The 26697-nt window shown below is 43.9% G+C and overlaps 1 protein-coding gene across 1 annotated transcript; it reads left to right on the top strand.

Annotated features, from left to right (window-relative positions):
• The first annotated feature begins 918 nt into the window (after positions 1 to 918).
• Positions 919 to 26697, top strand: RBM5 (RNA binding motif protein 5). Its single transcript, XM_057554605.1, has 25 exons — positions 919 to 1069; positions 2416 to 2485; positions 5695 to 5860; positions 6652 to 6807; positions 10434 to 10503; positions 10993 to 11066; positions 13525 to 13608; positions 14550 to 14610; positions 15103 to 15168; positions 16007 to 16167; positions 16625 to 16722; positions 17327 to 17414; positions 17566 to 17643; positions 17727 to 17799; positions 18473 to 18558; positions 18948 to 19032; positions 19245 to 19336; positions 21367 to 21528; positions 22386 to 22535; positions 22618 to 22689; positions 23270 to 23449; positions 23768 to 23842; positions 24863 to 24960; positions 25038 to 25167; positions 26021 to 26697. The coding sequence occupies exons 2-25, from the start codon at positions 2469 to 2471 to the stop codon at positions 26144 to 26146; spliced, it is 2448 nt and encodes an 815-aa protein (XP_057410588.1). The 5' UTR covers positions 919 to 1069; positions 2416 to 2468; the 3' UTR covers positions 26147 to 26697.

The following is a 26697-nucleotide window of genomic DNA, read 5'->3' as shown; positions in this document are numbered from 1 at the left end:
AGCCAGCTAGAAGTGGTCAGATCCAAGATATAGTTTAAAGGTAGAGTCAACAGGATTTGCTGATAGATTGACTACGAGGAAAAAGGAGTCATGGATGACTCCAAGGTTTTTGTCCTGAGTAACTGGAAGCAGGGGGTTGCTAACTATGGGGTGGGGAAGGCTGTGAAGGAGACAAGGTTGGTTTTTGGCTGTGTTAATTTTGAGATTGTATTAGACAGCCAAGTAGTAACTGTTAAATTAACCCTGGAAGGACTTCCTGGTGGCGCCGTGGTTAAGACTCCACTCCACGGTCCCAATGCAGGGGGCCCGGGTTCAATCCCTGGTCAGGGAACTAGATCTCACATGCGTGCCGCAACTAAGAGTTCGCATGCCACAACTAAGGAGCCCACGTACCGCAACTAAGGGGCCTGTGTGCCACAACTATGGAGCTGGCCTGCCACAACTAAGAACCAATGCAACCAAATAAATATTTTTTAAAAATCCTCTTAATTTCCATAAACCTCAATTTCCTTACTTGCAAAATGGATTTAATAACCACCTCATAGGTTATGAAAATGAAAATAGAAATTTGTAAATCATGTAGCCCAATAATCTAATCTAGCATTCAATAATGCAATAGGCGATCGACCTACATTCCTTAAAGCCAGATTAAACGTGATGGTTTACACCGCGTCGGTGAAAGAAAACTGTACTCTCTAAGCCCCTTGTAGCAAAGCAAATAATTACTATGCCTAATAAAGGTAAAAGCTTTAATCCGTATCTGCAAAAAGCAGTCTGGAGATTAGGCCTGGGTTTTGAAGAAAGGGAAATACGCAGGAAATTGACACAGGGCGTAGTTAAGTGACAGGTTGCCCTAGCGACCACTCTTCCCAGCAGCCCTCGCGCAGCCAGACGCCTTCGCGGATTGGACACCTCCATAGGAAGCGTGTGGCGGGGGGAGGGGATAGGCGCGAGGTTGTGTGGGTAGGAGACGGCCGTCGACGGAGGCGCCATTTTGTGAGGCGGCCGTACCCTGTTGGAATCCCTTGGCACAAAACCGCTACTGCTGCTACTTCCGTCCTTCCTGGGGGTAAGTGCGGCGGCCGCCCGTAATGACCGGCGGTTCTTTCTGTTGGAGCAAGCCCTGTAGAGCCTCCCTGTCAGCCGCGGGCGGCGGTCGATCAGCTCCAGCCAGATCTCTCGAAGGGCTACCGGAGGCATTGGAGGGCCGCGCCCCTCCTCGCCGCTAGCGCTGTCAGCTTTCAGAGAGCGTTCTCCCGCCCAGCCCGAGGCCCGCTTCTTTCGGGCTCTTGAGTGTGCCCCTGTCGGGACGTGTTTTCGACTACCCACCCCAGCTGAGCATGAAGCCGTCGTTTGTCCCTCGGGTACTTCTTAGGGGCGCCCTGACAGTCTCTAGCCGCCATCGCCCCGCAGCTTCACCTGAATCAGCCCTCTCCGGAAAGCTGTTCGGTGAAGGCTGATCTGCGGGCTGGGAACCTCTTGGGTGTCGGGAGGCGGGTGTGCAGGCAGGAAGAGAAAGCCGGACGCCTGAGTTGGTCGCGCAGGCCGTGGCGCCGCCATCTCGGCCGGGACACCCCGCGGAGGTGGGTCCGGGCACTGCCCAGGCGACGAGGGGAGGCATCAGAGGTTCTGCCTAGGGCCTGGTTTCTCCCGGATGCTTCCCTTCCATTTATTAATTCAGCAAGTGTTCGTTGAGCGCCTGCCTAGAACAGGCGCCAGGGACGGCTGTAAGTAGTTTCTCGGACCGCGCACGCATCGAACGCAGTCTAGCTCTGTGATGTTTTATCACCGCCGGTGCGCAGCTGAGCCAGGCTGGCCACCTCAGGAACCTGTGGTGATTATTGTTACCTAGGAATTAAGTCTTGTGGAGGTTTACCCTTGTTTGTGATAGCTTTGGATCAGCCGTTGCGTTTTAAATGGAGTAGATTTTCAATCAACTCAGCATCGGGCTTCTGAAAGGTTTTAAGTTTTTCATAAGTAATTTTTGAATTTCGTTTCGCTCCTTGTATTAATACAGACACTTTGATTAATGTTTTAACGGTCAACTATCCCAATGGAGTTGCTTTGATTCAGAACACAGGGAGCTGATTGCAGCTGTGCCCTTTTTGCTTTGTAATCCTACAGCAGGAGCAGGGAAGGAACCTTCTGCTCGTATCCTTTTATGGGTTTGTTATTGAATGTGGAATCTAATATTTTTCACTATGCTTCGCCTTCCTGCTATGCTCACTGTTAACAAAACATTAGCTTGATTTTAATGTTGACAGTTGGTCCCCACTTCCCTCCGCACCCCCCCAACCTTAGATAATCACTGTTAATGGTTTAATGAAATTCCAATCTCAGTAGTGTTCCAGCTATGGAACAGTTGACTTTCGTGATCTCTCAGATTTGCAGCAACCTATCTCTTTTGTCTCCTAGGAAAAACAAAATTTGAACCTTTTGGAGCAGTGTGCTAGATCTTCAGCAGGACAATGGGTTCAGACAAACGGTAAGTTATTACTGTTACATGCCTTTGACCTCAGCATTTCAATGGGGACTGAGATATTTGTTAAAAATTGTTTTTTTTTTTAAATGGACTAGTCCTACAAGCATTACATTTTTTAAATCAGAATTTTTTTTTTTTTTAGTATTTATTTATTTATTTATGGCTGTGTTGGGTCTTCGTTTCTGTGCGAGGGCTCTCTCTAGTTGCGGCAAGCGGGGGCCACTCTTCATCGCGGTGCGCGAACCTCTCACTATCGCGGCCTCTCTTGTTGCGGAGCACAGGCTCCAGACGCGCAGGCTCAGCAACTGTGGCTCACGGACCCAGCTGCTCCGCAGCACGCGGGATCCTCCCAGACCAGGGCTCGAACCTGTGTCCCCTGCATTGGCAGGCAGACTCTCAACCACTGCGCCACCAGGGAAGCCCTAAAAATTGTTTTTTTGTTCTTTTGTTTTTTTAATTAATTAATTTATTTTTGGCTGTGTTGGGTCTTCATTTCTGTGCGAGGGCTCTCTCTAGTTGGCGGCAAGTGGGGGCCACTCTTCATCGCAGTGCGCGGGCCTCTCACTGTCGCGGCCTCTCCTGTTGCGGAGCACAGGCTCCAGACGCGCAGGCTCAGTAGTTGTGGCTCACGGGCCTAGTTGCTCCGCGGCATGTGAGATCTTCCCAGACCAGGGCTCAAACCCGTGTCCCTTACATTAGCAGGCAGGTTCTCAACCACTGCGCCACCAGGGAAGCCCTAAAAATTATTTATCAAACAAATATTTGAGTGTCTGTTTTGTATCTGGCATTGCTGTGAGCACTTTCATGATACTTGCTCTCACAAGCACACAGTTTAATGAGATAATTAAAATACTGTGTGAACTGTGCTATGGTAAAAGAAGTTGAGGGTGCTGTTAGAACACTTAGGAATATGTGTTTTCTTGGAAACGGCCAGGAAAGCTTCCTGGAGAAAGTATTCTCTAAGGTGAAGCCTGAAGGGTAAGAAAGAATTAGGCAAAGGAGGGCTGGGTGGAGTAGTAAGTCATGAGGGTTCCTGGTGTGGATAACAAACAGCCTCTGGAAGAAGCTAGGAGATCATACTGTCTGTCACTTTGCACAGTACCTGGGCTGTAGAAAGCAATCAGTGAATGCCAGTTCTCGTTATTGTCCCCTCCATGACAAGATGATCCAGATTTATAGAGCTGAGAAGCTTTGGACCATGGGTTACATTTTTTAAAAACAAGAAGAAGAAAGAAAAACTGCTAAAGAATTAGTAAAGAATTAAGATGAGAGCATTTGACTCCTGTGTCATCTGTGGATTCTCCGACTCAAACCATTTGATTTAAACACACAACCTTTATTTATTCATCCAGCTGCCTCCTTAATATTGAGTCCAGTCCCAGTGATAGATCAAATTGATGGCCCAGGGGCTTCCCTGGTGGCGCAGGGGTTGAGAATCTGCCTGCTAATGCAGGGGACACGGGTTCGAGCCCTGGTCTGGGAAGATCCCACATGCCACGGAGCAGCTGGGCCCGTGAGCCACAATTGCTGAGCCTGCGCGTCTGGAGCCTGTGCCCCGCGACGGGAGGGGCCGCGATAGAGAAAGGCCCGCGCACCGCGATGAAGAGCGGTCCCCGCACCGCGATGAAGAGTGGCCCCCGCTTGCCGCAACTGGAGAAAGCCCTCGCACGAACCGAAGACCCAACACAGCCAAAAATAAAATAAATAAATAAATAAATAAATAAGAAAATCCTTTAAAAAAAAAAAAAAAAAATTGATGGCCCACTGGGACTCGTGAAGTGTTCATGTCACATGATATCATTGTTTTAATGCTTTGTCAATAGTCTGGTTCCAAATAAATTAACATTTACCGTTTTAGGGTCTCTCATCTACATACTTAACATTGCGAAATAGTCCTAGACTACTTGTTTCATTTGTTTCTTTTTATGAAATTTGTATACTCTAAATGAGGCCCTTATAAGCCTTCTCTTTGTCTTGTCCTTACATAGTAGTTTTATGAACCTGGTAAACAATTTATGAAAGAACTATTTATATCTGTGGTCAAATGGGTTTAAGCCTTTTGTTATTAGGTTTTCCTGTGAAGCCCAGTGCTGCTCAGTAATCAAAAATAAGTCAGGGGCTTCCCTAGTGGCGCAGCGGTTAGGAGTCTGCCTGCCAATGCAGGGGACACGGGTTCGAGCCCTGGTCCGGGAAGATCCCACATGCCGCGGAGCAACTAGGCCCGTGTACAGCTGCTGAGCCTGTGCTCTAGAGCCCGTGAGCCACAACTACTGAAGCCCATGCACCTGGAGCCCGTGCTCTGCAACAAGAGAAGCCACTGCAGTGAAAGGCCCTCGCACCGCAGCAAGAAGTGGCCCCCGCTCACCGCAACTAGAGAAAGCCTGCGCACAGCAATGAAGACCCAACGCAGCCAATCAATCAATCAATCAATCAGATGTTATAGGAAATAGTGTTCTCTGATGGTGCTAGTTATATCTAACAAATGAACTTGGTTAACTGCCTAAAGGAGAAAAAAGACAGGTTATCCAGTTTGTTGGTCCATTTCTCAGTAGTGAGATACCCTTCAGAGTGGATGAGTCAGGACATGGCCTCCTTTGTAATTGAGTGAAATGCTAATACAGTTGACCCCTGAACAACATGGATTTGAATTTTGCAGGTCCACTTACAGGCAGATTTTCTTCAATAAATACAGTACTACATGATCCGTGGTTGGTTGAATCTGCAGATGCAGAACTGCGTATACCAGAGGGCTAACTGTGGGACTTGAGCATCCATGGGTTTTGGTATCTGCAGCAGGTCCTGGAACCAGTCCCTGGCGGGAACAACTATAATTACATTCTTCCAGTCTAGATTGATCACTAAGATCTGAAATCAGGGGTGAAAGGAGTGATGTGTAGGCCACAGGCTTGGGAAAATGCAGGAGGAACTTGGGCATCCTGACTCTCTCAAAAATATTAAACCCATACATTTGATAGCTATATTTTTACATTTATTATGAATTCCTGAAAACTACCTTTGTACTTAGGGATATAGCTGTTTTCCCAGTCATTGTCTTTGTAAATTGGAATTTGGTGATAAATTTTAAGGGATACACTGAACCAGTTGGATATCTTATAAACTGAGATGTGGGTTGTGTGTTTTTTCAACCATGTTTTCTAAAGGGACAAAATGTGATTTACTTAAGAGTAAATGAAAATTATTTTCCCTGGCAGAGTGAGTAGAACAGAACGCAGTGGAAGATACGGGTCCATCATAGACAGGGATGATCGTGATGAGCGTGAATCCAGAAGCAGGAGGAGGGACTCAGATTACAAAAGATCTAGTGATGATCGGAGGGGTGATAGATATGATGACTACCGAGACTATGACAGTCCAGAGGTGAGTGACCAACAACTGTTTATAGAGTTGTTAGAATTATGAATTATATGCACAGAACCTCCAAGATTCTTGAAATAAGTATACCAAGTGTGGAAATCTCTCAAGAGGAGTATTATATTCAAACTCTTTATTATTCTGAAATCTGTTTGAGTCGACTATAACCCTCAAAGACAGACTGAGCCCTGTAGTCATAGAAATACTGGGCAGGGTTTACTTAGGGCTCACTATGCACCAGGCACTCTTTTGAGCACTTGACTTACATGAACTCATTCAGGTCTCACTACAACCTTATAAGGTAGGTGTTATTCTCATTTTAAAGATGAGACAATTGGGGCATAATTATATACCATCCCTTTGCCTCAGATGGTGTTTCTAAAAGTTGTAGTTTAACATTGTAGCATAGCTTTTTTCACATTTCTTTCAATATGCATTAGCTTTGTTTAGCAGTAATTGTGCTGCCCATATAATTTTGCACTGTTTTTTTTTTTCTTATGCATATAATCATCTTATTTTAACAGGTAATAGTGTTTCATTGTGGGTTGTTATACTGTTTGGTGAGTTGTTAAACCATTCTTCCTGAACTAAATGATTGTTGCCAGGTTTGGGGGTTTCTGTCCTTGTTTTTGTTTTTGTTTTATGCTGTTTTAGAAGACACTGCAGTGAACATCATTATGGAGTTCTTGTATTATCTCTATGCCTAAAGATAAATTACTAAAAGCAGAGAGAGTGGATCAGAGGGTATAAATAAGCCCAGTGTGATTTGAATTACAATTTTCTTTATTGTAAATCAGAGAGAACGTGAAAGAAGGAACAGTGACCGATCCGAAGATGGCTACCATTCAGATGGTGACTATGGCGAGCATGACTATAGGCATGACATCAGTGATGAGAGGGAGAGCAAGACCATCATGCTTCGCGGCCTTCCCATCACCATCACGGAGAGCGATGTAAGGGAAACCAACAGTTCTAATGAGCAATCCAATAGGCACGATGAACTTTGAGCTTCTACCATTACTTTCTTGTGTTACTATATCTCAAGCTAATATCTAGTGAAATACATTTCTATAATTAGGGTGGAGTTCTCTCAGCTTGGTTCACAGATAGATTATCATTTGTATTTAGGCTTTGAAGCTCAATGTAGAGTTTTCAGAAGAACCACAGGGAGCAGTTCTTATTCCTTCAATAATAGCTATTAGAAGGTAGCCAGTACGTTTTTATTGAATTGGTTACTTACTCAGTGAGGATGTATCTGTAAGAACATTTTATGATTTGGCCATCCTTTGATTTAATGGAAATTATATTATCCATTTGAAACTTCTGAAAAGCCTGTGGAAAAGCCTGGCTCCCCACTTCTCAGACTGGTCAACTACGGCCTTGGTGTACTGGGCACTGCCTGATTTCCAGTGGTATCTCTGACCCTCACCCATTCCTTCCAGCCACATCCACCACTTGCTTCTGCTGCAGGCCACTTTGGACATGTCCATCATTCTACCAGTGTGCCCTTTTTTTCTCCTTGAAGCCCTCTTTCTTTCTTTCTCTCTCTTTCTCTCTTTCTCTCTTTCTCTCTCCCTCTCCCTCCCTCTCTCCCTCTCTCTTTTCTTTCTTTCTTTTCTTTCTTTTTTTCTCTTTCTTCCTTTCTTCCTTTCTTCCTTTCTTCCTTCCTTCCTTCCTTCCTTCCTTCCTTCCTTTCCTTTCTTTCTTTCTCTCCTTCCTTCTCTTTCTTTCCTTTCTCTCTCCCTTCCTTCCTTCCTTCCTTTTTCTTTCTTTTCTTCCTTCCTCCCTTCCTTCCTTCTCTTCCTTTTCTTCCTCCCTCCCTTCCTTCCTTCCTCTTTCTCTCCCCCCCCCTCCCTCCCTCCCTCCCTCCCTTCCTCCCTTCCTCCCTTCCTCCCTTCCTCCCTTCCTCCCTTCCTCCCTTCCTTCCTTCCTGTCTTTTATTTGGGAGGGCAGCTCTCTGCGGCATGCAGGACCTTAGTTCCCCAACCAGGGATCAAACGCGTGCTCCCTGCAGTGGAAGCATGGAGTCTTAACCACTGAACCGCCAGGGAAGTCCCTGAAGCCTTTCTTGACCTACCAGGCGGAATTTCTTAAGTGTATCCCCAACCCTTGAATGCAGGAGGCTGCTCAGCCAATGTTGTTTGTGAAATGAATGTGATGTTTTGAAATACATTTATAAAACATGCATTGTGCCAGTATCTATTGTCTTGGAGTATTCAGAGTAATATTCTGACTAATGTTTAGTGAATTTTAGAGCTAAAGATAACTACTGAGTTCACACAGCCTTGGTCTTCTAAACACTGGAAGTGACAAATGTGAGATGGGATGTTAGAGTTAATAGTGGGTATTTGTGATCCACAGCACACTTGCTACACTGTGTACTGCTGTGCTATAGTGATGCAGAACCATGGATCCTGCCTCATAAAAGCTTAAGGATGAATAGCTAAGGTCAGCAGATAATGAAGACAATGCAGAGTAGAAAGGGATAGGTGTTGGAAGAGGTCCTGTTGAAAGTGGTTCTGTGGAGTAACTCTGGAGGATTCTTTAAGGGAGCTGAGTTAACTGGTCGAGGGCAAGGAAGAGCTCCAGGGAGATTTTAGTTGAGCTGATTCTTGGGGGACAGAAATGTTTTGGTCTGGTGGAGAACTGAGGATAAGATGTGGACTGGCCCAAATCAGCTTGATTTGACTGAAATCAAAGGCTTTTGGCAGGAGAGAGGTGGATGGGAAGGTGCTTTGGGGGTCAGTGCTGGAGTCTTTGAAAGCCCAGCTAAGTATAAAAGAAAGCTACTGAGGTTTTTACCTGGTAACAAAAGCTATGTAGGTTAGAATGGTAGAGGGACTAGAAAGAAGGCAGAGCTGAGCTCAGGTAGCAGCAGCCATGGGCATGTGGAGTAGGGGAGGAGGGGATACAAGAAATCTTGCAGGAGTCAGTTGAGGAAAGTTTACTTGTTGATCATACTGTCCCCTTGAGTCTTTTAGGCCTGTGGCCCTGGGAGCGTGCAGAAGAAGTGGGTGGCATGGGGAGAGCAATGCCTTAGCTGACTCTGGGGGCACTCCCTTCTGGTAATGAAACAAGATTGAAATGCTTATTTATTTCAGGCTTCTCAGAGAATTAGAAGTGCTTACCTTAAGAAGGCAGGTTTTCAAAGCAGACTTTCTGAGGTTGCCAAATTTTGTGCAATATTTGTAGAAAATTTGCTTATTGGGATCTTTAAAACATTTAAAAATTATAGTATTTAATCTTCTCCTGAATTTCAGTTTATCACTTTCAGTATTGTCGTTTTATTTTAGTCCCCCCACTGACATGTGAACTCTTAGAGTAACTGTCTTTAGTTAATTATGTTACTATGTATGTTACTGTATCGCTACTTTTATAGAAACTGTTTTTAGTTACTCTCGTGACTGATTTTTCGCTTACTGTGTTACCAGGCATGAGCTTGAGTCAGGTGGTTGGCTCCCGCTCAGTGTAGCGCTTCTCATACATACTCTTTGTGAAAAAATAGTCGATTTTCCTTATATTTGTGGTAGTTACAGTCTATAAAGGCACTGGGGGTACGGAACCATGCTCTTAGGGGAAATACAAAGTTAGGTTCCTGTGAGCCTCTGGTCACAACATTTTCATTAACAGATCAATATATGACCTTGTTTCGTGTGTATTTCTGTTTAGAGGTGCCTTATTTAATATATACTGTTGGTTCATTAGCATTGAACTCACAGCCAATAGCACTGTAACTTATGTCTGAATGAAGATTTTCTAATATATTTTCCCTGTAAGGGACATCACAGCCTTCCTTCTTGCATTAGGAACACTAGACAGCACTTCAGCACTGCACTTGGAGAGCCATTTTAAACAGTGAAATCACCAACAAAAAGTACAAAAATGTGAAAAACTTGGCACTAAACAGACTATGAGTAGGACACTTGTTTACAGTATGAAAGCTGAAACAAGGCAGAGCATCACCTCTGCCGGGAACACATACATCAGGTGACTCAAATTTTTTACTACTCTGCATGTGTCTGCAAATGGCCATGAAAGCACTACAAGTATTGATTTGGAGTTAACAAATTTTAATGCGTAGGCAAATCCACAAGTGCAGAATCCCCAAATAATGAGGATTGACTGTATATAATCCTGCAGCCTTTACACATAATTATGGAAAGTGGAGGCCACTAAGAACCTCTGTTTCACAAATTTGGCCCTGGTTTTCTCCCTGGGAGTATGGCTGCCTGGTATAATTGATAAAGAGACTAATGTATTTATTAATGTATTTTGCCTTTTGCAGTAAGGGTTTGATCTGACATCAATAACAAACCTACCAGCCAGAAGTCTTTCTTCAGGCCCAATTAATGTTTATTTTGATTTACTAGGAGCCGAAGAACGTTATGAGCTTTGTTAATTTTCACCATTAATGTAAATGTAAGGAAGCTATTTCTTTAAGATATTGTGCAAAAAATATTTATCTTAAGGGAGTTCCTCATTTTTTGGCATTGATACTTGGTTGCATACTTCAGAAGACAGTGACATATCTGCATTTTTAAAGCTTTAACTATAAATGTGTAAAACCCTGTCTGTGCAGATTCGAGAAATGATGGAATCCTTTGAAGGCCCTCAGCCTGCAGACGTGAGGCTAATGAAGAGGAAAACAGGTGAGAGCTTGCTTAGTTCCTGCTGTTCTGGTTCTCTTCCCCATTCCCACCTCAGTCCCTAAAGAACATCCTGATATCCCCAGTCTTCAAGCACATGAATTCAGAATGAAAGGTTTGCCATGGCTAAGGAATGTGACTGTTTGAAAACGATGTTAGAAAGCATCTGAGGACCTTTTAAAAAACTTTGTTTTTAGGGGCTTTTTTTTCCCTTCGGTAAGTAGTGATTTATAAACTCCTTGTTTGACTGTTTGTAGTCGGTTGCATGGTTACTTTTTAAGCGTGGAATCAAATCGAGTGGCATTTAGTTCAGGCGGCTTGGTTCCTTGCCATGGCAAAGTATCAAGAAGATCCCCAAGTCAAGTCACATTTGTAAAGCTGCTTCCCAATTGGCTTTGTCACGCAGTGTTGAAGCAGTGGGAGAGAGATTCACCTGTTATAAAGGAACTGACTAACACGAGTATCCCGTCTATATCTGAATGCTGTCTCTAGGTGTAAGCCGTGGTTTCGCCTTCGTGGAGTTTTATCACTTGCAAGATGCTACCAGCTGGATGGAAGCCAATCAGGTTGCTTCACTCACCAAGTCTAGATATTCATGAAAATGGAACAAGTCTGTACAATTTAAAAAAAAAAGGTTGAAGGAGTGGTTTGTTCCAAAGGAGTGACTTTATAAAAAGAAAAGCTTTGTATATATTAAAATTGCTGTTACTAGAATAAATACAGTACCAAGCACTACATTGCAGAATTTGCTCTGCCTTTAAACATGGCTACCTGGCAGGGCCTTGTTAACCACTGAATATTTGTCTGGTAGTTATCAAGACACCTTTAATATTCCCCTTTTCCTTACCTGATTATATTCCTATTATGTCCATTGAGAGTAATCTTAGATTATCCAACTCTCGATTTGACAGTGAAGAGAATATAATTGAAGTCTGCTACAGGCATTTTGTAAGTAATATTTTATTCCGCTTGGAGACTACAAGCCTCCTGGAGGCGTAACTGCTCACATGGGTCTTCAAGGACTATATAAGGACCTAGTGGAATTTCTGAACAATAAGTCTGATGAGATTAGCCTGGGAGCTGGTGTCTTGCTGCTGTCTGATCTAGTTAGAGTGGCATTAACATTCTGATCTCCCTGAGAATGCCTTTTATAGTCTGTTCAAAGCAGATCATTGATGATTCTTTAAGAAGCATTAACTGAAGTGTTCTACGGTTTGTCAAGATAATGTTCAGTGCTTGGCACTTAAATAACATTTTTTGCCAGAACTCCGAAGCACAGTATTGAATGCCTTAACCAAGTGCATTCTGGGAAGTCTGCTTAACTCACTACGTTGCTTCTCTGCAGCATTTTATGATTTGTCACTCATAAATAAGAGTTATATTCTTTGGTGATTTATTATCATTTATAACAAGACTCACTAATGAGGGTATCATTTTGATTGACTTGTTAGATTTTTAAGCCTCTCATTTCCTTAACCCAGAGGTGACAGCCTGATCTTATAATGGTAGATCTTCATTCATTTCATACCATGGACACCATCCTAATAAAATTCAGAACATACACAAGCTTCATGTGAATCTGCTTTCTTTACATGACAGCATCTTTTAATATGGTGGATGTATCAGAATGACTTGCTTGGGAGTTTAAAACTCCTAGGAAATTAAAACCTGTAAGACACTTAAAAATCTCCACAATTTTAATGTATACAAAGCTATGTTAATGTGTAATATTTCATTACAGTTCAAATTCACTCCAGAAATAAAAGGCCAGTAGGATTAGGGACTCAGTGATAGTTTGGAGTCTCCCCCAGCACACATCCCTCCTAGTGGGATGATCTGTTGACATATCTCCCAGCTTCTTTATTTTTGCTTCTTTACAACACAATGAGTGGATGGCCTTCAGCTCTTTCCCTCTTGGCCAGACATGCAGTCTTGTCTTTAGATATTGCAGAGACAACATTCACAGCATGTCTTAACTCTTCCAGGATTTGCAAGAACCAAATTACTCAACAGTATGTATGTTTAGAGGGGTTAGACTCCTTTAAAAAAATTTGGATATCTAACCTCCTACTTAAATCTGTTCTGACAGTGTCAGAACATCCTGCTCCCTTCCCCTCCCCCCAAAAAAAATAAAAAGAGAAGATGTGCCTGTTAAATGAAGGCTCTCTGGGGGCAGGTGCTGGGTATACTCTTGGTAGACTGATTCAGCTCGGAGTTTTGACCTTTGAAAATTAAGTCCTTTTTAGTCACATGGTTGACTTGAAGGATGAGGTGGTATATGAACATTTACAAACTTTTCCTAACCCCCTGAAGAAACTTCATTGGCCTCCTGGTTACTCATCGTGAAGGAGAGTACCATCTATTTCAGTGAAAAACACATCTGTCACTCAGGACATCACGTGGTTGCACTTGGCAGGAAGAAATCTCATTTAGCTGTTTTAGAGTTGATGGCATTCAGACTAGTTCCTCCTGAGAAAATTGTAACCAGATTCCCCTTAAAAATGAGTTCCCCTCCCATTGTCCCCCAAAGGACACATCCTGAAGCAGGAATTTGGGGGAAGGGGAAATGTAAAGGCTTTCACTTTGCGTAAGGATGGGGGACTGGGGCAAAAGTGAAGCGAAGCCCAAGGACACCATGCTAAGGGCTAAAGTAGGAGACAACCTCAGAACTGGGAGAGTTGTGTCTTCTGCTTTTTGAAATAGACTGTCACTCTCAGGCAGCCTGTCAATGATGAATGTTAGGACTTCTGTCTCTGCTGGAGACACGGCCTGGTGCATGTCAGCGTTTAGTGTGTGGCAGCTTTTTCAGCACTCCCTGACTCCGTTTACCTTTACTCCGCATCCCATTCTCTTACTGCCTATCTGAAGGATTGGATGGGCAGAGTATAGGTGGCGGTGGTTGGTCCTCCCCGTATGTTGTCCATTTAATTCCAGAGCACTGATTTTTCCGAAGTGTGCTCTGCCCTGGGAAAATGGACACATGTTCCTCACAATGGGAATAACTAATTACTTCTTTTTTTACAGAAAAAGCTGGTGATTCAAGGAAAGCATATTGCAATGCATTATAGCAATCCCAGACCTAAGTTTGAAGATTGGCTTTGTAACAAGGTAAGCATGGGTTTTTCCCAAGTAGACAAAACTCTTTTGGGGTTTTGTTGTTTTCTATTTGTTTGTTTGACTGTCCAAACAAGGAAACGAATAAGTACACAATCACCAGCTTTTATCATAAGGTGATTTTTGTACTTTCTGACTTTCTTGGGTCCTCCTGAGTAGGTATTAGAGGACAGAATCCCTCAAACATGAGAGATTTTGTTTAAGATCCTGGTTCTAAGCCCAGTGTTTCAATTAAGATTTTAAGTTTATTTCACTTTATGGTTTCTTGAATTCTAGAGCTCTCAACTTTTGGCAATTTCTCTCTCTTTTTTTTTTTTCTTTCTATTTATTTATTATTTGGCTGCATTGGGTCTTTGTTGCTGTGCGTGGGCTTTCTCTAGTTGCGGTGAGCAGGGGCTGCTCTTCATTGTGGTGCGCAGGCTTCTCATCGTGGTGCCTTCTCTTGTTGCAGAGCACGGGCTCTAGACGCATGGGCTTCAGTAGTTGTGGCGCACGGGCCTAGTTGCTCCGCGGCATGTGGGATCGTCCCGGACCAGGGCTCAAACCCATGTCCCCTGCATTGGCAGGCGGATTCTTAACCATTGCTGCGCCACCAGGGAAGTCCGTATGGTGCTCTTCTGATATAAGGGAGAACTTTGCCAGTGGCTTGCTGTAGGATTTTGGGGTGAACTAAAACTTCCCCAGCTTGATAAAAATGGAATTCTACTTCAGAATACATCAAAATTTGTTTTTCTTGGGAGAATTCACATAGTAAAAGCATTCTAAATTTTTAGGTTAATATCCCTTTATCTTGGATACATGGTATCACTTTCTGCTTTTTTTTGTTGTTGTTCGTCACTGGGACTTGCCCATGGCCCTCTTGCTCTAACCCACATTGTTACTAGTAAGCCCGGCCTACTGTGAGAAATAACCAAGATAAAACTTTTTTTTTCCAGTGCTGCCTTAACAATTTCAGGAAAAGACTAAAATGCTTCCGATGTGGAGCAGACAAGTTTGGTAAGCCCAGATTCAGCTGTTTGGGAATATGTATTAAACCCTGACTAATTGGATTGTCTGTGAACCTAAGGAAAAGTACAGGTTGTAGGGCATTTAAACAAGTAACCTGTATATTTTCCTTAAACCTTCTTACCTTGGGTTAGGTAGATCCTGCTGATGATTGTGAGAGTACAAATAGTTCTTTTATGTTCCAAAATTAAGTCTGCTCGCCTTGTTTACATTCTGCATCTGCTTTTCTTTAGTATAGAGGTAATGTCAGTCCTCCACTGGCCCAATTTTTGCATTCCACATTTAAAATTCATGTCAAAATTAATGAGGTTTTACTGTAGCCACAAATGGTTAAAAAAGAAAAAATAACTGCTACATTTACTTAAAATTAAAACTTTGGTATTTCAATGTATTTTTTTTTTTTTTTCAATGTATTTTTTATATTGGTTTGTTGTTTGTTTGTCTTCAGTTACTGATTCTTCCTCTTTCTTTCCTTTCTTGTAGACTCTGAACAGGAAGTGCCCCCTGGAACCACAGAATCAGTTCAGTCTGTGGATTACTACTGTGATAGTAAGTTCAAATGTAATCTTTTGGCCTTTATGTTGGAAATTGACCTCCATTTGATGTTTTTGTTCTCCTACCCTTTTTTATTTTATTTAATTTATTTATTTATTTATTTAGCATTTATTTTATTTATTTTTGGCTGGCGCTGGGTCTTCGTTGCTGCGCACGGGTTTTCTCTAGTTGCGGTGAGCAGGCTTCTCATTGCGGTGGCCTCTCCTGCTGCAGAACACAGGCTCTAGGCATGCAGTCTTCAGTAGTTTTGGCACACAGGCTCAGCAGTTGTGGCTCGCAGGCTCTAGAGCGGAGGCTCAGTAGTTGTGGTGCATGGGCTTAGTTGCTTCGCGGCGTGCGGGATCTTCCTGGACCAGGGCTCAGACCCGTGCTCCCCTGCGTTGGCAGGCGGATTCTTAACCACTGCGCCACCAGGGAAGTCCCATCCTGCCGTTTTTTAATGAGGAGCAGTAGCTTCAGGTTACCTCGTAAAAGATTGGTTTTTAGAATCTTCTCCATGTCAAAGTGTGAAAGATATGCCGTTGACCCTTGAACAACATGGGTTTGCACAACGTGGGTTTTTTCAATGAATGCTATAGTAGTACATTATCCTCTGGTTGAGTCTGGGGATGTGGAACTACCAGTATAGAGCGCTGACTATAAAGTTATGTACAGATTTTTGACTGCGTGGCTGGGATGGGGGTGGGGTCAGCACCCCTAATCCCCCTGCATTCAAGGGTCAGATATGCTAGAAACCTCCCAAAATGGACTTGTTTGTTTGTACTTGAACCTGCCTTGAAAAGCATTGGTGGTGGGAATGCATGTATCTGTCATTTGTCTCATTCACCTGCAGCAATCATACTTCGAAACATAGCTCCACACACCGTGGTGGATTCCATCATGACAGCGCTGTCTCCCTACGCGTCCTTAGCTGTCAATAACATTCGCCTCATAAAAGACAAACAGACCCAGCAGAACAGAGGCTTCGCGTTTGTGCAGCTGTCTTCTGCAATGGTGAGATGTTCATTGAATCTTTCCTTTTAAAAGAAACTGAGATTTAAGAGGCAAATGTGGTTCATCCAATTGTGATACTGTGTGTAAGGCTCCTGGAGCCCAAAGTTCAAGACTTAAGAAATGACAGTTATTACAGTGCTAAATTACAGGCTGTTGACTTCAGTAAATGGTAGAAATACCATATATACCTGTAGATAACTGGCCGAACTGAAGGTTGAGCCATAGTTCGTCCTTTCATCATGCTTTGTTTTAGACTGTTTTAGCATTTACTCTTTTAATAATACTGGATACCTTCATGTCCTGGAGGAAAGAGGGCTAATTTTTTTCTCATGATTTCATATCCACAAATAAGAATGAACTGCTATTCTTTTTTTAATATTTCTTTGACTGGGCTTAGGTAGTAGAGAGAGATTTTCAATTACGTGACAAAATTGTTTTTCTTCACATTCTCCTTCAGGATGCTTCTCAGCTGCTTCAGATACTACAGAGTCTCCATCCTCCTTTGAAAATTGATGGCAAAACTATTGGGGTTGATTTTGCAAAAAGTGCCAGAAAGTGAGTGGCTTCATTGTCCTTACTTCAAACCGCTGCATCTGCGTGCTTGTCCAGGGATGCTTTGCTAACTGCACTCAAAGCCCATGTTCTCTACATTGAGACACTATCCTTCCTGGTTGGCTGGGAAGGATACAGTTGTCTTCTTAGAGCTTATTCCCTCCTGTCTCAATAACCAGTTGCCAGAAAACTTCAGAGCAGGACAAAGAGAGACATGGCAGATGGGTTGAGAATAAGTGCTATGCAAACTGCTTCAGCGTGGTGCAAACCCATCTGGATATAATTCTTTACTTCCAGAACAACATGCAGCTTCATGTATATAGAGCTTCATTCTAGCGACATAAATTTCCCCTCTCTGGTATCATTGCTCATCCAGCAGACACCTTATTAGATGGAAGAGTACAAAGGAGAATAGAAATACTACAGGGACACTTGCCCACTTAGGGCTTTGCCCATGGAAACCCTTCCTCATCTGAAATGTGGCCTTGCTGGCATTAGAGACCTTCCAACAAAGGCTGGAGTGAATTGCTGTTTTCTGGGTAGTGTGTGGTTAGTGATTGGAAGCATACTGAGATAGAATCACATGATTGGATCATTGTGGTTTCAGAGACTTGGTCCTCCCAGATGGTAACCGGGTCAGTGCTTTCTCCGTGGCTAGTACAGCCATTGCTGCCGCTCAGTGGTCTTCCACCCAGGTAAGATGGAGGATCTTTTTGCTCAAAGTAGTGTGGTGGCTTTGCCCGGATTCACAGAAGTAACCTCTCCAGCGGTGCTTGCCTTAGAAGCTCTCCAAGGACATTTTAAAAACTTGATGTCTGTGTTTCCTCTTCTTTTGATATTTTGTAGTCTCAGAGTGGTGAAGGAGGCAATGTTGACTACAGTTACCTGCAGCCAGGCCAAGATGGCTACGCCCAGTATGCTCAGGTAGGTAGATTTGACCAGCATCCAACTTCTGGTCTCCAGAGTGTGTCTGAGAATAGCAGCTTTAATGGTGGACTCTTCTGTAGTACTCACAGGATTACCAACAGTTTTATCAGCAACAGGCTGGAGGATTGGAATCTGATGCATCATCTGCATCAGGTAATAAACTTCATATTCCCTTTATTTTTGTTTAAGCAAATACAATTGAGGAAGTAGAACTAGATGTTCTCACTAGATCCAGATAAATCTATGAGGGCCATTTCCCTGCAAAACTTGGGGGTAGGACACATTCAGGGTTGTCACCATGTGCCTAAGGTCCTAGGGGAATATTGGGATTGCTCATGTACATCAGGAGCTGATAAGAAGCTCTTAGAGACCATGTGATGAGTGTTCATTCTTGGAATTCAATATTTTCCCTGTCTGTGTTGTTAGGAATCATGGGTGACCATGTAGGTTCAGGTAAGCAGAGACGGTGTGGCCCTACAGTCTGGTGTCCAGCCATTAATCAGAAGGGTCACTCTGAAAGCTTATGCTTCAGTTTTTGTTCTAGAATTATAAAGGTGTGGCAGTTAAATCTATTCTCAACCCCAGAGCAGATACGGAGACTTCCTTCTCTTCCTCCTTCTTAGTCATCATACAGAATGTTTGACTTTGTGTGTCACATTCTAGTAGGATTATAAAAATGAAAATATCGTAGGTTCAAGAGTACTTATTGGGAATTAGGTTGTTAAGAACTGACATATACAAAGACGCTAGATTGGGCATTACAGATAAGGATGTTTGGCTTAGAGTTCAGTGCGTTGGCTCTTCTAACTCCTGTGTTTATTATCAGGCACAGCGGTGACCACCACCTCAGCAGCTGTAGTATCTCAGAGTCCCCAGCTATATAATCAGACGTCCAATCCACCCGGCTCTCCGGTAATCCTGTCATCTTAGATACAGAGCTGGTGACTGTTGGGGATCTTTGTGTTGCCATACTAGTATTATCTTTTCCTGCTGTATGAGCTAGGATTGAATAATACACACACATTCCAGTCTCACTTCTCTGTCAAATATTATTAGATAATAAAATAATTTTGTGTGTGTATTTTAAATGCAAGATTCCAAACAGGGTGTATTTATACTATGCATGCTTCGACTTGACCTTTAGGAAGAAAGTTGTCAACATGTGTTTTGCTCAAGGATTGCCTTAGATCGTTGCTACAGTGGGTCTGTCAGGGGTCCCTTCCTGCTGGATGATTGCAGTGATTTAGTTCTCTTGAGAGACTTTACAGTTGAAATTATATTGAAGCTGCTGTTCTTTCCAGACTGAGGAAGCACAGCCTAGCACTAGCACAAGTACACAGGCCCCAGCCGCTTCCCCCACTGGTGTAGTTCCTGGTACCAAATATGGTAAGCCAAACCTCATGGGGCTGTTGACAGTTGGAAGGTCCTAGTTGTTGTCTTTGTTTAATAAGAGTTCCTCTCCCTTTGTGGGTGTCAGAGGGACACTTGGGGATGTGAGAGAAGACCATTAAGGCCTACTGCATCTCAGTGGCTTAGAATTTGAAGTAAAGCCAGTTTCTTACCTGGAATGACTGTATGCTGGATTTTGTTTTTTGCAGCAGTGCCTGACACGTCCACTTACCAGTATGATGAATCTTCAGGGTATTACTATGATCCGACAACAGGGCTGTACTATGACCCCAACTCGCAGGTAATTTAAAGGTTAAAATACATGTTTTCAGGTATAATGTACATACGGAAAAATGCATGAAACTGACGTGCAGTTCTTGCAGTTCTTTGAATGTTTACATGTATATGCATTCATACATATACCAGCACTGAGATAAGAACGAGAATATTCCTAGCACGCTGGACATTTCTCTGGTGCCTGTTGCTGTTCGGTCAGTAACCCTACCCGTAGCCACTATTCTTACTCCTAAACCATGGATTATTTTGTCAAGTTAATATTTATAGGTGACTGTTAACCTTCATGTAAAGACCTAGATAGAAATTTTAATTGTGATTTTTTTTCTTACTATATATTCTTTTTTTTTAATTGAGATAAAATTCACGTAACATAAAATTCACCATTTTAACCATTTAGAGTGTTCAGTTCAGTGGCATGTTCACAGTGTTGTGCAGCCATCATCACTATCTAATTATAGAACCTTTTCATCAACCTGAAAAGAAACCCTATGCCCTATATATTAAGCAGTCACTTCCTAATCCCGTCCCACCCCAGCAACTGCTGTCTGCTTTCTGTCTCTGTGGATTTGCCTATTCTAGACATTTTGTGTAAATGGAATCAGATATGTGACCTTTTGTGTCTAGCTTCTTTTACTTAGCAACCCTTTGTATTTTTGAGAGTAGAAATTAGCAGATGTGTGGAGTGATGTTTTATTTTTGGTAGTGTATATAACTTTTAAAGAGGAAAAGCAATATTAACACTCCATAAATAAACAGCTGTTTATGACCAGGAGCTGTATGTATATATAGAACAGTAAAAATAAGTGCTTTTAACAGGAACTTGGCATTGAGAGCTTGTGGTTTCTGAGAGTCAGGTGTGAAGCTGTGTGGGACCTGCCAAGCAGGCTGAGCCTGTGCATGGTTCTTCCACTGCTCTTGCTTGTGGAGTCTGACCTTTCCCAGGCCATTCTTCTTGGCGGCCATAGAAGTTGTGGCTCCTGTGTCTGACCCGCACCACCTTCCCTGGAAGAGATAGAACAGGCAGTCTCTCCTGGGTCCCTGTTGAGCAGGTAGAGTGAGTGATTGAAGAATAGAGAAGAGGAGAGATAACTGCTACCTATTCTCTGTTGTGGTTCTCCCCACAAATTTCAGATCAAGTTCCTTCACATGTCACCTCCTTCCAGGCTCCCGAGCTAGCCTTTTACAAACCTCTTTGGTTGCCTGGGTGTCCACAGGCAGGGTTCTGTATGGTTGAACCCAACAATGAGATGTTAACTCGTTGTCATGGAGGACGTATGAGAAAAAGCTCCTCCTGAACCACCTGTTCTGACCACTTGGTTTGTGTAAATGGTCTGTCTATGGAAAGGGGTCAGACGTGTTTCTCTTTGGGTACCCTCCAGGCCCAGGGATTAAATTAATGGGAACTAGACTCTTGAAAAGAAACCACACTCTACTTTCGCCCAAGAGGTTTCACACCTCTTGGCTGGTTCATCATCCTCACCTACACCAAGGTGTACAGCACCTCTTCTCTATGCAGAAAATATTACTGGTCTGCAACATGCTTTGTGTTTTTATGTTTAGTTTTTTTTTTGTTTTTGTTTTTTTAATTTATTTTATTTATTTTGGCTGCATTGGGTCTTCATTGCTGCATGCAGGCTTTCTCTAGTTGTGGCAAGCGGGAGATACTCTTTGCTGTGCACGGGCTTCTCATTGTGGTGGCTTCTCTTGTTGCGGAGCACGGGCTCTAGGCACACGGGCTTCAGTAGCTGTGGCACGTGGGCTCAGTAGTTGTGGCACACGGGCCCTAGAGCACAGGTTCAGTAGTTGTGGCACACAGGCTTAGTTGCTCTGCAGCATGTGGGATCTTCCCAGACCAGGGTTCGAACCTGTGTCCCCTGCATTGGCAGACAGATTCTTAACCACTGCACCACCAGGGAAGCCCTATGTTTAGTTTTTTTGACAAAACAACGTTGATGTGGGTTTTTGACAAAATACTCCTTTAAGATAATGGTTCAACACAGCAGAAATCTGCATTAATGGTATTTTTTTCCCCAGTACTACTACAATTCCTTAACCCAGCAGTACCTGTACTGGGATGGAGAGAAGGAGACTTATGTGCTGGCTGCGGAGTCTAACTCCCACCAGCAGACGGGCCTACCTCCTGCAAAAGAGGGGAAGGAAAAGAAGGAGAAACCCAAGAGCAAAACAGCACAGCAGGTAAGATCATGACCCAGCCAGCAGACCCATCTTTCTCTCTGGGATATTGGGCTTAATTTTTATGTTTTTTTCAGGGGGGGCACGGGGGCAAGGCATTTATATCTGCTTTATTTGGATTCTTTAAAATGGGGCCACACATCTTATTTATATCAAGTTTGTAGAGCATTTTGCAATTTTTTAGTGTTACTAAATGTTGTCTGTCAGTTGCCTATGTACTTAGGGGAAAAAAATCCTGAAAGACTCAAAGACTTTTTTTTTTTTTTTTAATATTTATTTATTTGGCTGCGTCGTGTCATAGTTGCGGTACGCGGGATCTTCATTGCTGCGTGCACGGTCTTTAGTTGCGGAATGAGGGATCTAGTTCCCTGACCAGGGATAGAACCCGAGCCCCCTGCATTGGGAGCACAGAGTCTTAGCCACTGGACCACCAGGGAAGTCCCTGAGATTTAGGTTGTATAAGGCTGTATGGGGTTTCCTGTGCCTTTTGGCGGTTAGAAGAATTCACTGAAGAGTTCCCTCTGATGGAGCAGCAAGAAGAAAAGAGTCATTAATCAGCCTGCATAGTGCAGGAGCCTGCATGAGTCCCAGCTTCAGTCCAGGAAGAAAAAGTCGTTTATACAGTTACCTTCAATGGGAAGCAGATAGAGGCCATCCATAAAAACTATTTATGGGATTTAAAATATATTGACTTTTGAGACCTTTAATGACTTTGGTTATATGCAGTATCTCATAAAGGTAAGGGCAAAAGGGGTTTTGTTACAGTTTGTTACAATAATGGCTTGTTTTCATGGCATAGGAGACTGTTTTCTAAGTTCCTCTACCTAAGTGTATTTTTTGTGATTGTTGTTTGACTTTAGATTGCCAAAGACATGGAACGCTGGGCTAAGAGTTTAAACAAGCAGAAAGAAAATTTTAAAAACAGCTTTCAACCTGTAAATTCTTTGAGGGAAGAAGAAAGGAGAGAATCTGCTGCAGCAGATGCTGGCTTTGCTCTCTTTGAGAAGAAGGTAACAATAGCAGGAATGGCCTTACATCGTGAGGGGAACTTAGGTAAAATTTGAGGCTTATGACTTGTTCTCTGTTTCCCAGGGAGCCTTAGCAGAAAGGCAGCAGCTCATCCCCGAATTGGTGCGAAATGGAGACGAGGAGAATCCCCTCAAAGTAAGGAAGTACCACCAGTGTTTAATGACCATATCTGTGCTTTGTGCCTCACTTTGAAACTCAGCTGCATCTTGGCTAATGTGATTTCTACTTAAATGGTCCCTGTCAGTGGGTGTTTGGAGCAGCTTCTGCACATAGAATCCATGTTCAGGGCTTTGCTTTCCGTGTGTGAGAGCCGGAGAGATGGAGCAGGGAATGAAGCCCAAATTCCTGAGCTCAGTTAATTGAGTTTTATTGCATTTGTAAATAGAGAGTTTTAACAGACTGGAAAGAGAAAATTAAGATAAGAAAAAAGTTATTTTATCGATAGATACTAATGTGGGTGGGCCATTACTCTGATCTGTTGTATTTGGGGTTTTCAAACATGGTCAGTAGTTTGAGAACAGCCATCCAGCAACTCTTCTTGGGGCCCCAAGAGGGTTGGTGCCAGGAGGCTCTCGAGCCCAGCCCTGGAGGACCTGGCTGCTCCACTCAGTATGGGTAATGGGCGTACTCTCACAGCTTGGGTTAGGCGTTACTTTTAACCATTGCTATCTTCCTGTTGTACATTTCCAATGACCCACCCTCCTTTTGTCCCTAGAGGGGTCTGGTTGCTGCTTACAGTGGTGACAGTGACAATGAAGAGGAGCTGGTGGAGAGACTTGAGAGTGAAGAAGAAAAGCTGGCCGACTGGAAGAAGATGGCCTGCCTGCTCTGCCGGCGCCAGTTCCCAAACAGAGACGCCCTGGTCAGGCACCAGCAGCTCTCAGACCTACACAAGGTGGCCATGCTTCTCTGAGCTGATCTGAGGCAGGGAGGGGAGGCAGCAAGATGCTGTGAGTGCCCTGACAGTAGTGAAGGTTCAGTAAATACCTGTATTAAATGATTGCCTTTTAGAAGGCTGCTCCTGATTATAGTATATTCTAGATAATAGAGTGGAAAGGACCATGGCAGCTCCGTATGCAGCGGGCTCTGGCTTTCATGCTGTAGTGTAGTGAATTGGGCTTTGACTCTTAGAATATAATAGATACTGATAATGTTGTGATATCTCCAATTAGGTAGGTGTGAATTCTTACTGTCTGTAAAATCTCTCGTATAGCAAAACATGGACATCTACCGACGATCCAGGCTGAGCGAGCAGGAGCTGGAAGCCTTGGAGCTGAGGGAGAGAGAGGTGAATGGGGGTCAATGTGCCGCTAGAGTGTCTTGGGGTAACTGCCTTTGGCTTTTATTTGTAGCACTTGTTTCAGGTCCCAGGGGCAGGGTAGGATTTGCCACATACCTGTCACTTGGCCATTGTGGCTCATGTAGACTGGACCCAACTCTGTGCACTTTGTGAGCCCTGCACCGACCCTTAATGAGGGTGCTCAAGGCTGCTTACAAGTCCCGAGTGCCAAATACTTGCTGGTGAAGTATGCTGGATTTTAGCAAGGAGAGAGTGAGCTCATTTGGCCTGGCCAGGGAAGCCTTTGTGAACAATGAGAGGAGCTTCAAATGAGGCCCAGGGAACAGCAGGACACAAGATGATTGCAGGTGATGTGGAAGGAAGCAGTGGGCAGGAGAAGCTTGTGGGGCCACTAATGGGCAGTCATTTGGTAGTTGACGAGGCAGGTTGAGAGCCAGCTGGGCAGGGTTTTAAATACAAATAGAGGCCTATGAGTTAGAGATGAACCAGTGAGCAAGTTACTTGAAATTTCTCACCCCAAGATAGTATCTGTAGTTAGGGCTTTTGCTTTCCTGTTTTTTTCCACTGTTTATGGTGCCGTCTCCCCAGGGACTGTAGAACAGGTCTCTGGAAGTCTCCTTGGCTCTGTCTCCCTGGAGGTGGGCCTGTCCAAATGCTGAGGGGGAACAGCAGCTCTGCCCTCCTCTCCCTCGAGGACCTTGGCAAGCTGTGCCCACGCCCAGCCGGCTGGTTGAAGAGCTTGACAAGAGGTGACTCGTTAAATAAAACTGGTTGTTGGAAACATAGTTCTACCCCAGGTTCCACACACAGTTCATCTCTACAAACCTGCCGTTTTGGATATGACTGAGTGCAGCGAGGGAGACAGGGCATGTGGTATTTGAGAGCACTCTAAAAGGCCAAGCTCCAGATGAAGAAAGCACTTGAGGTGATAATCTTGAAGTGTGGGTGCATGAGACTGCTACAGATTGAAGTCTGAATATCTCTAACCATGTTTGTTCTCCCACGTAGATGAAATACCGGGATCGAGCTGCAGAAAGACGGGAGAAGTACGGCATTCCAGAACCTCCAGAACCTAAGCGCAAGAAGCAGTTTGATGCTGGCACTGTGTATGTGTTGTGCACATTTTCCACTTTGTGAGCCGCGGCTCTGGCTTTTTAAGTAACTGTGTGTTTGCCACTGGCAGGAATTACGAGCAGCCCACCAAAGATGGCATTGACCACAGTAACATTGGCAACAAGATGCTGCAGGCCATGGGTTGGCGGGAAGGCTCAGGTTTGGGAAGAAAGTGTCAAGGCATCACAGCCCCCATTGAGGTAAGCAGTGGCTTGCAGGCTTATCCCAGAGATGAGATGAGGTTGAAGCACCCAGAGGGCCTAGGACCCAGTGGGAGTTGTCTTCTCTGCAGCCCTCCCATATTTCACGCTCCTTTGAAGATGTCAGTTGGAAGGAATGGGTGTGGCACCCTACTTGATTTTTCTGGTCTTTTGGTATCTTTGGGTAAAACCTACCTTCTCCTAAGGGCTGTATCTATGTCCTTTGTTATAAACAAACCCTAACTTAACACCAATTCAGACCCTTGTAGCTTAGATTGGATTTTTAGAAAGGTACTGTGAATTTCTAAGTGATTTTGCTTATGTATAAAACAAATTATAATTTAGTAGGATTTCCATCCATGATAAGATATCCTTTACTCAGAGCTCAGGAGCAGAGGCCCTCAACCACTGGCCTTCTAGACAAAAGCACCGCCAATGATTGCTCCCTCTCTGACCCGGCAACATAGCTTAGGTCAGACTCTTACTGTTGATTTGTGCAAGCGAGTTCTGCTGACTTCAGGCTGTCCTGCTATGATCTGTGCCCAAAATTACCAGACCTTCCCTGGGCTTCAGTGCAATGCTTTGTGCTTTGGGGCCCTTACAATGCTTGCTGAACAGGCATAGGAGTAGGGGAGGGTGTGGTTCTATCTGCCTGTCTCCCTTACCTATTTGATCCCTTCAGTCCTTAAACCTACTCCAGGTCTCCAATATAGAAATCCATGTCTTCATTTAAAACTTCCTCTCCTGTCTTCCAGAGGGTGGTCCAGCTCAGTAGGGAGTGGGTTAGATGAGGGGGAGAGGGAGCAGTCCACACCTACCTGCCAGCTGCTGACAGCAGTTTTATCCCCCCTAGGCTCAAGTCCGGCTAAAAGGAGCTGGCCTAGGAGCCAAAGGCAGCGCATATGGACTGTCTGGTGCAGATTCCTACAAAGATGCTGTCCGGAAGGCCATGTTTGCCCGGTTCACTGAGATGGAATGAGACTCAGAGAGAGGATGAGAGAGAGAGAGAGAGAGAGAGAGAGAGAGAGAGAGATGACAAGGAGCTCCAGAGAGCACAAGGAGTGCTCCATTTCTTGAATTCACTCTGACCACCTTTCTCTTTAAGGGCATGCCTTGTGCTGTTAATAGTTTTTAGGGCAAACCACTTCATTCTGCAAGGTTCTCCAACTTAAAGGAGTTCCCCTAGTATGGGTTATCTGGTGAATGGCCTGCCTTCCTGCCAGAGGGCTTGTGAGCTGGCCAAGGGGACAGTGGGTCTTTTATACTTCAGTGTACATAGTGTAATTGTAGTGTGTTTTACATGTGTAGCCTATGTTGTGGTCCATCAGCCCCTTGCATTCCTAGGGGGTGTTGAGATGCCCTAGGGTGGTATGTAACACCAAAGCTGCCTCTGTCATTTGTTGTGCTGTCTTTTCTCGGCAAAAGCCTTGTGTATATTTGTATATTACACATTTGTACAGAATTTTGGAAGATTTTCAGTCTAGTTGCCAAATCTGGCTCCTTTACAAAAGAAATACCTTGAAAAATGTG

The sequence above is a fragment of the Balaenoptera acutorostrata genome, chromosome 10 (genome assembly GCF_949987535.1).
Source record: "Balaenoptera acutorostrata chromosome 10, mBalAcu1.1, whole genome shotgun sequence".
NCBI lineage: Eukaryota > Metazoa > Chordata > Mammalia > Artiodactyla > Balaenopteridae > Balaenoptera > Balaenoptera acutorostrata.
The sequence above is the reverse complement of the archived record's forward strand: the minus strand, read 5'-3'. Positions and strand labels throughout refer to the sequence as shown.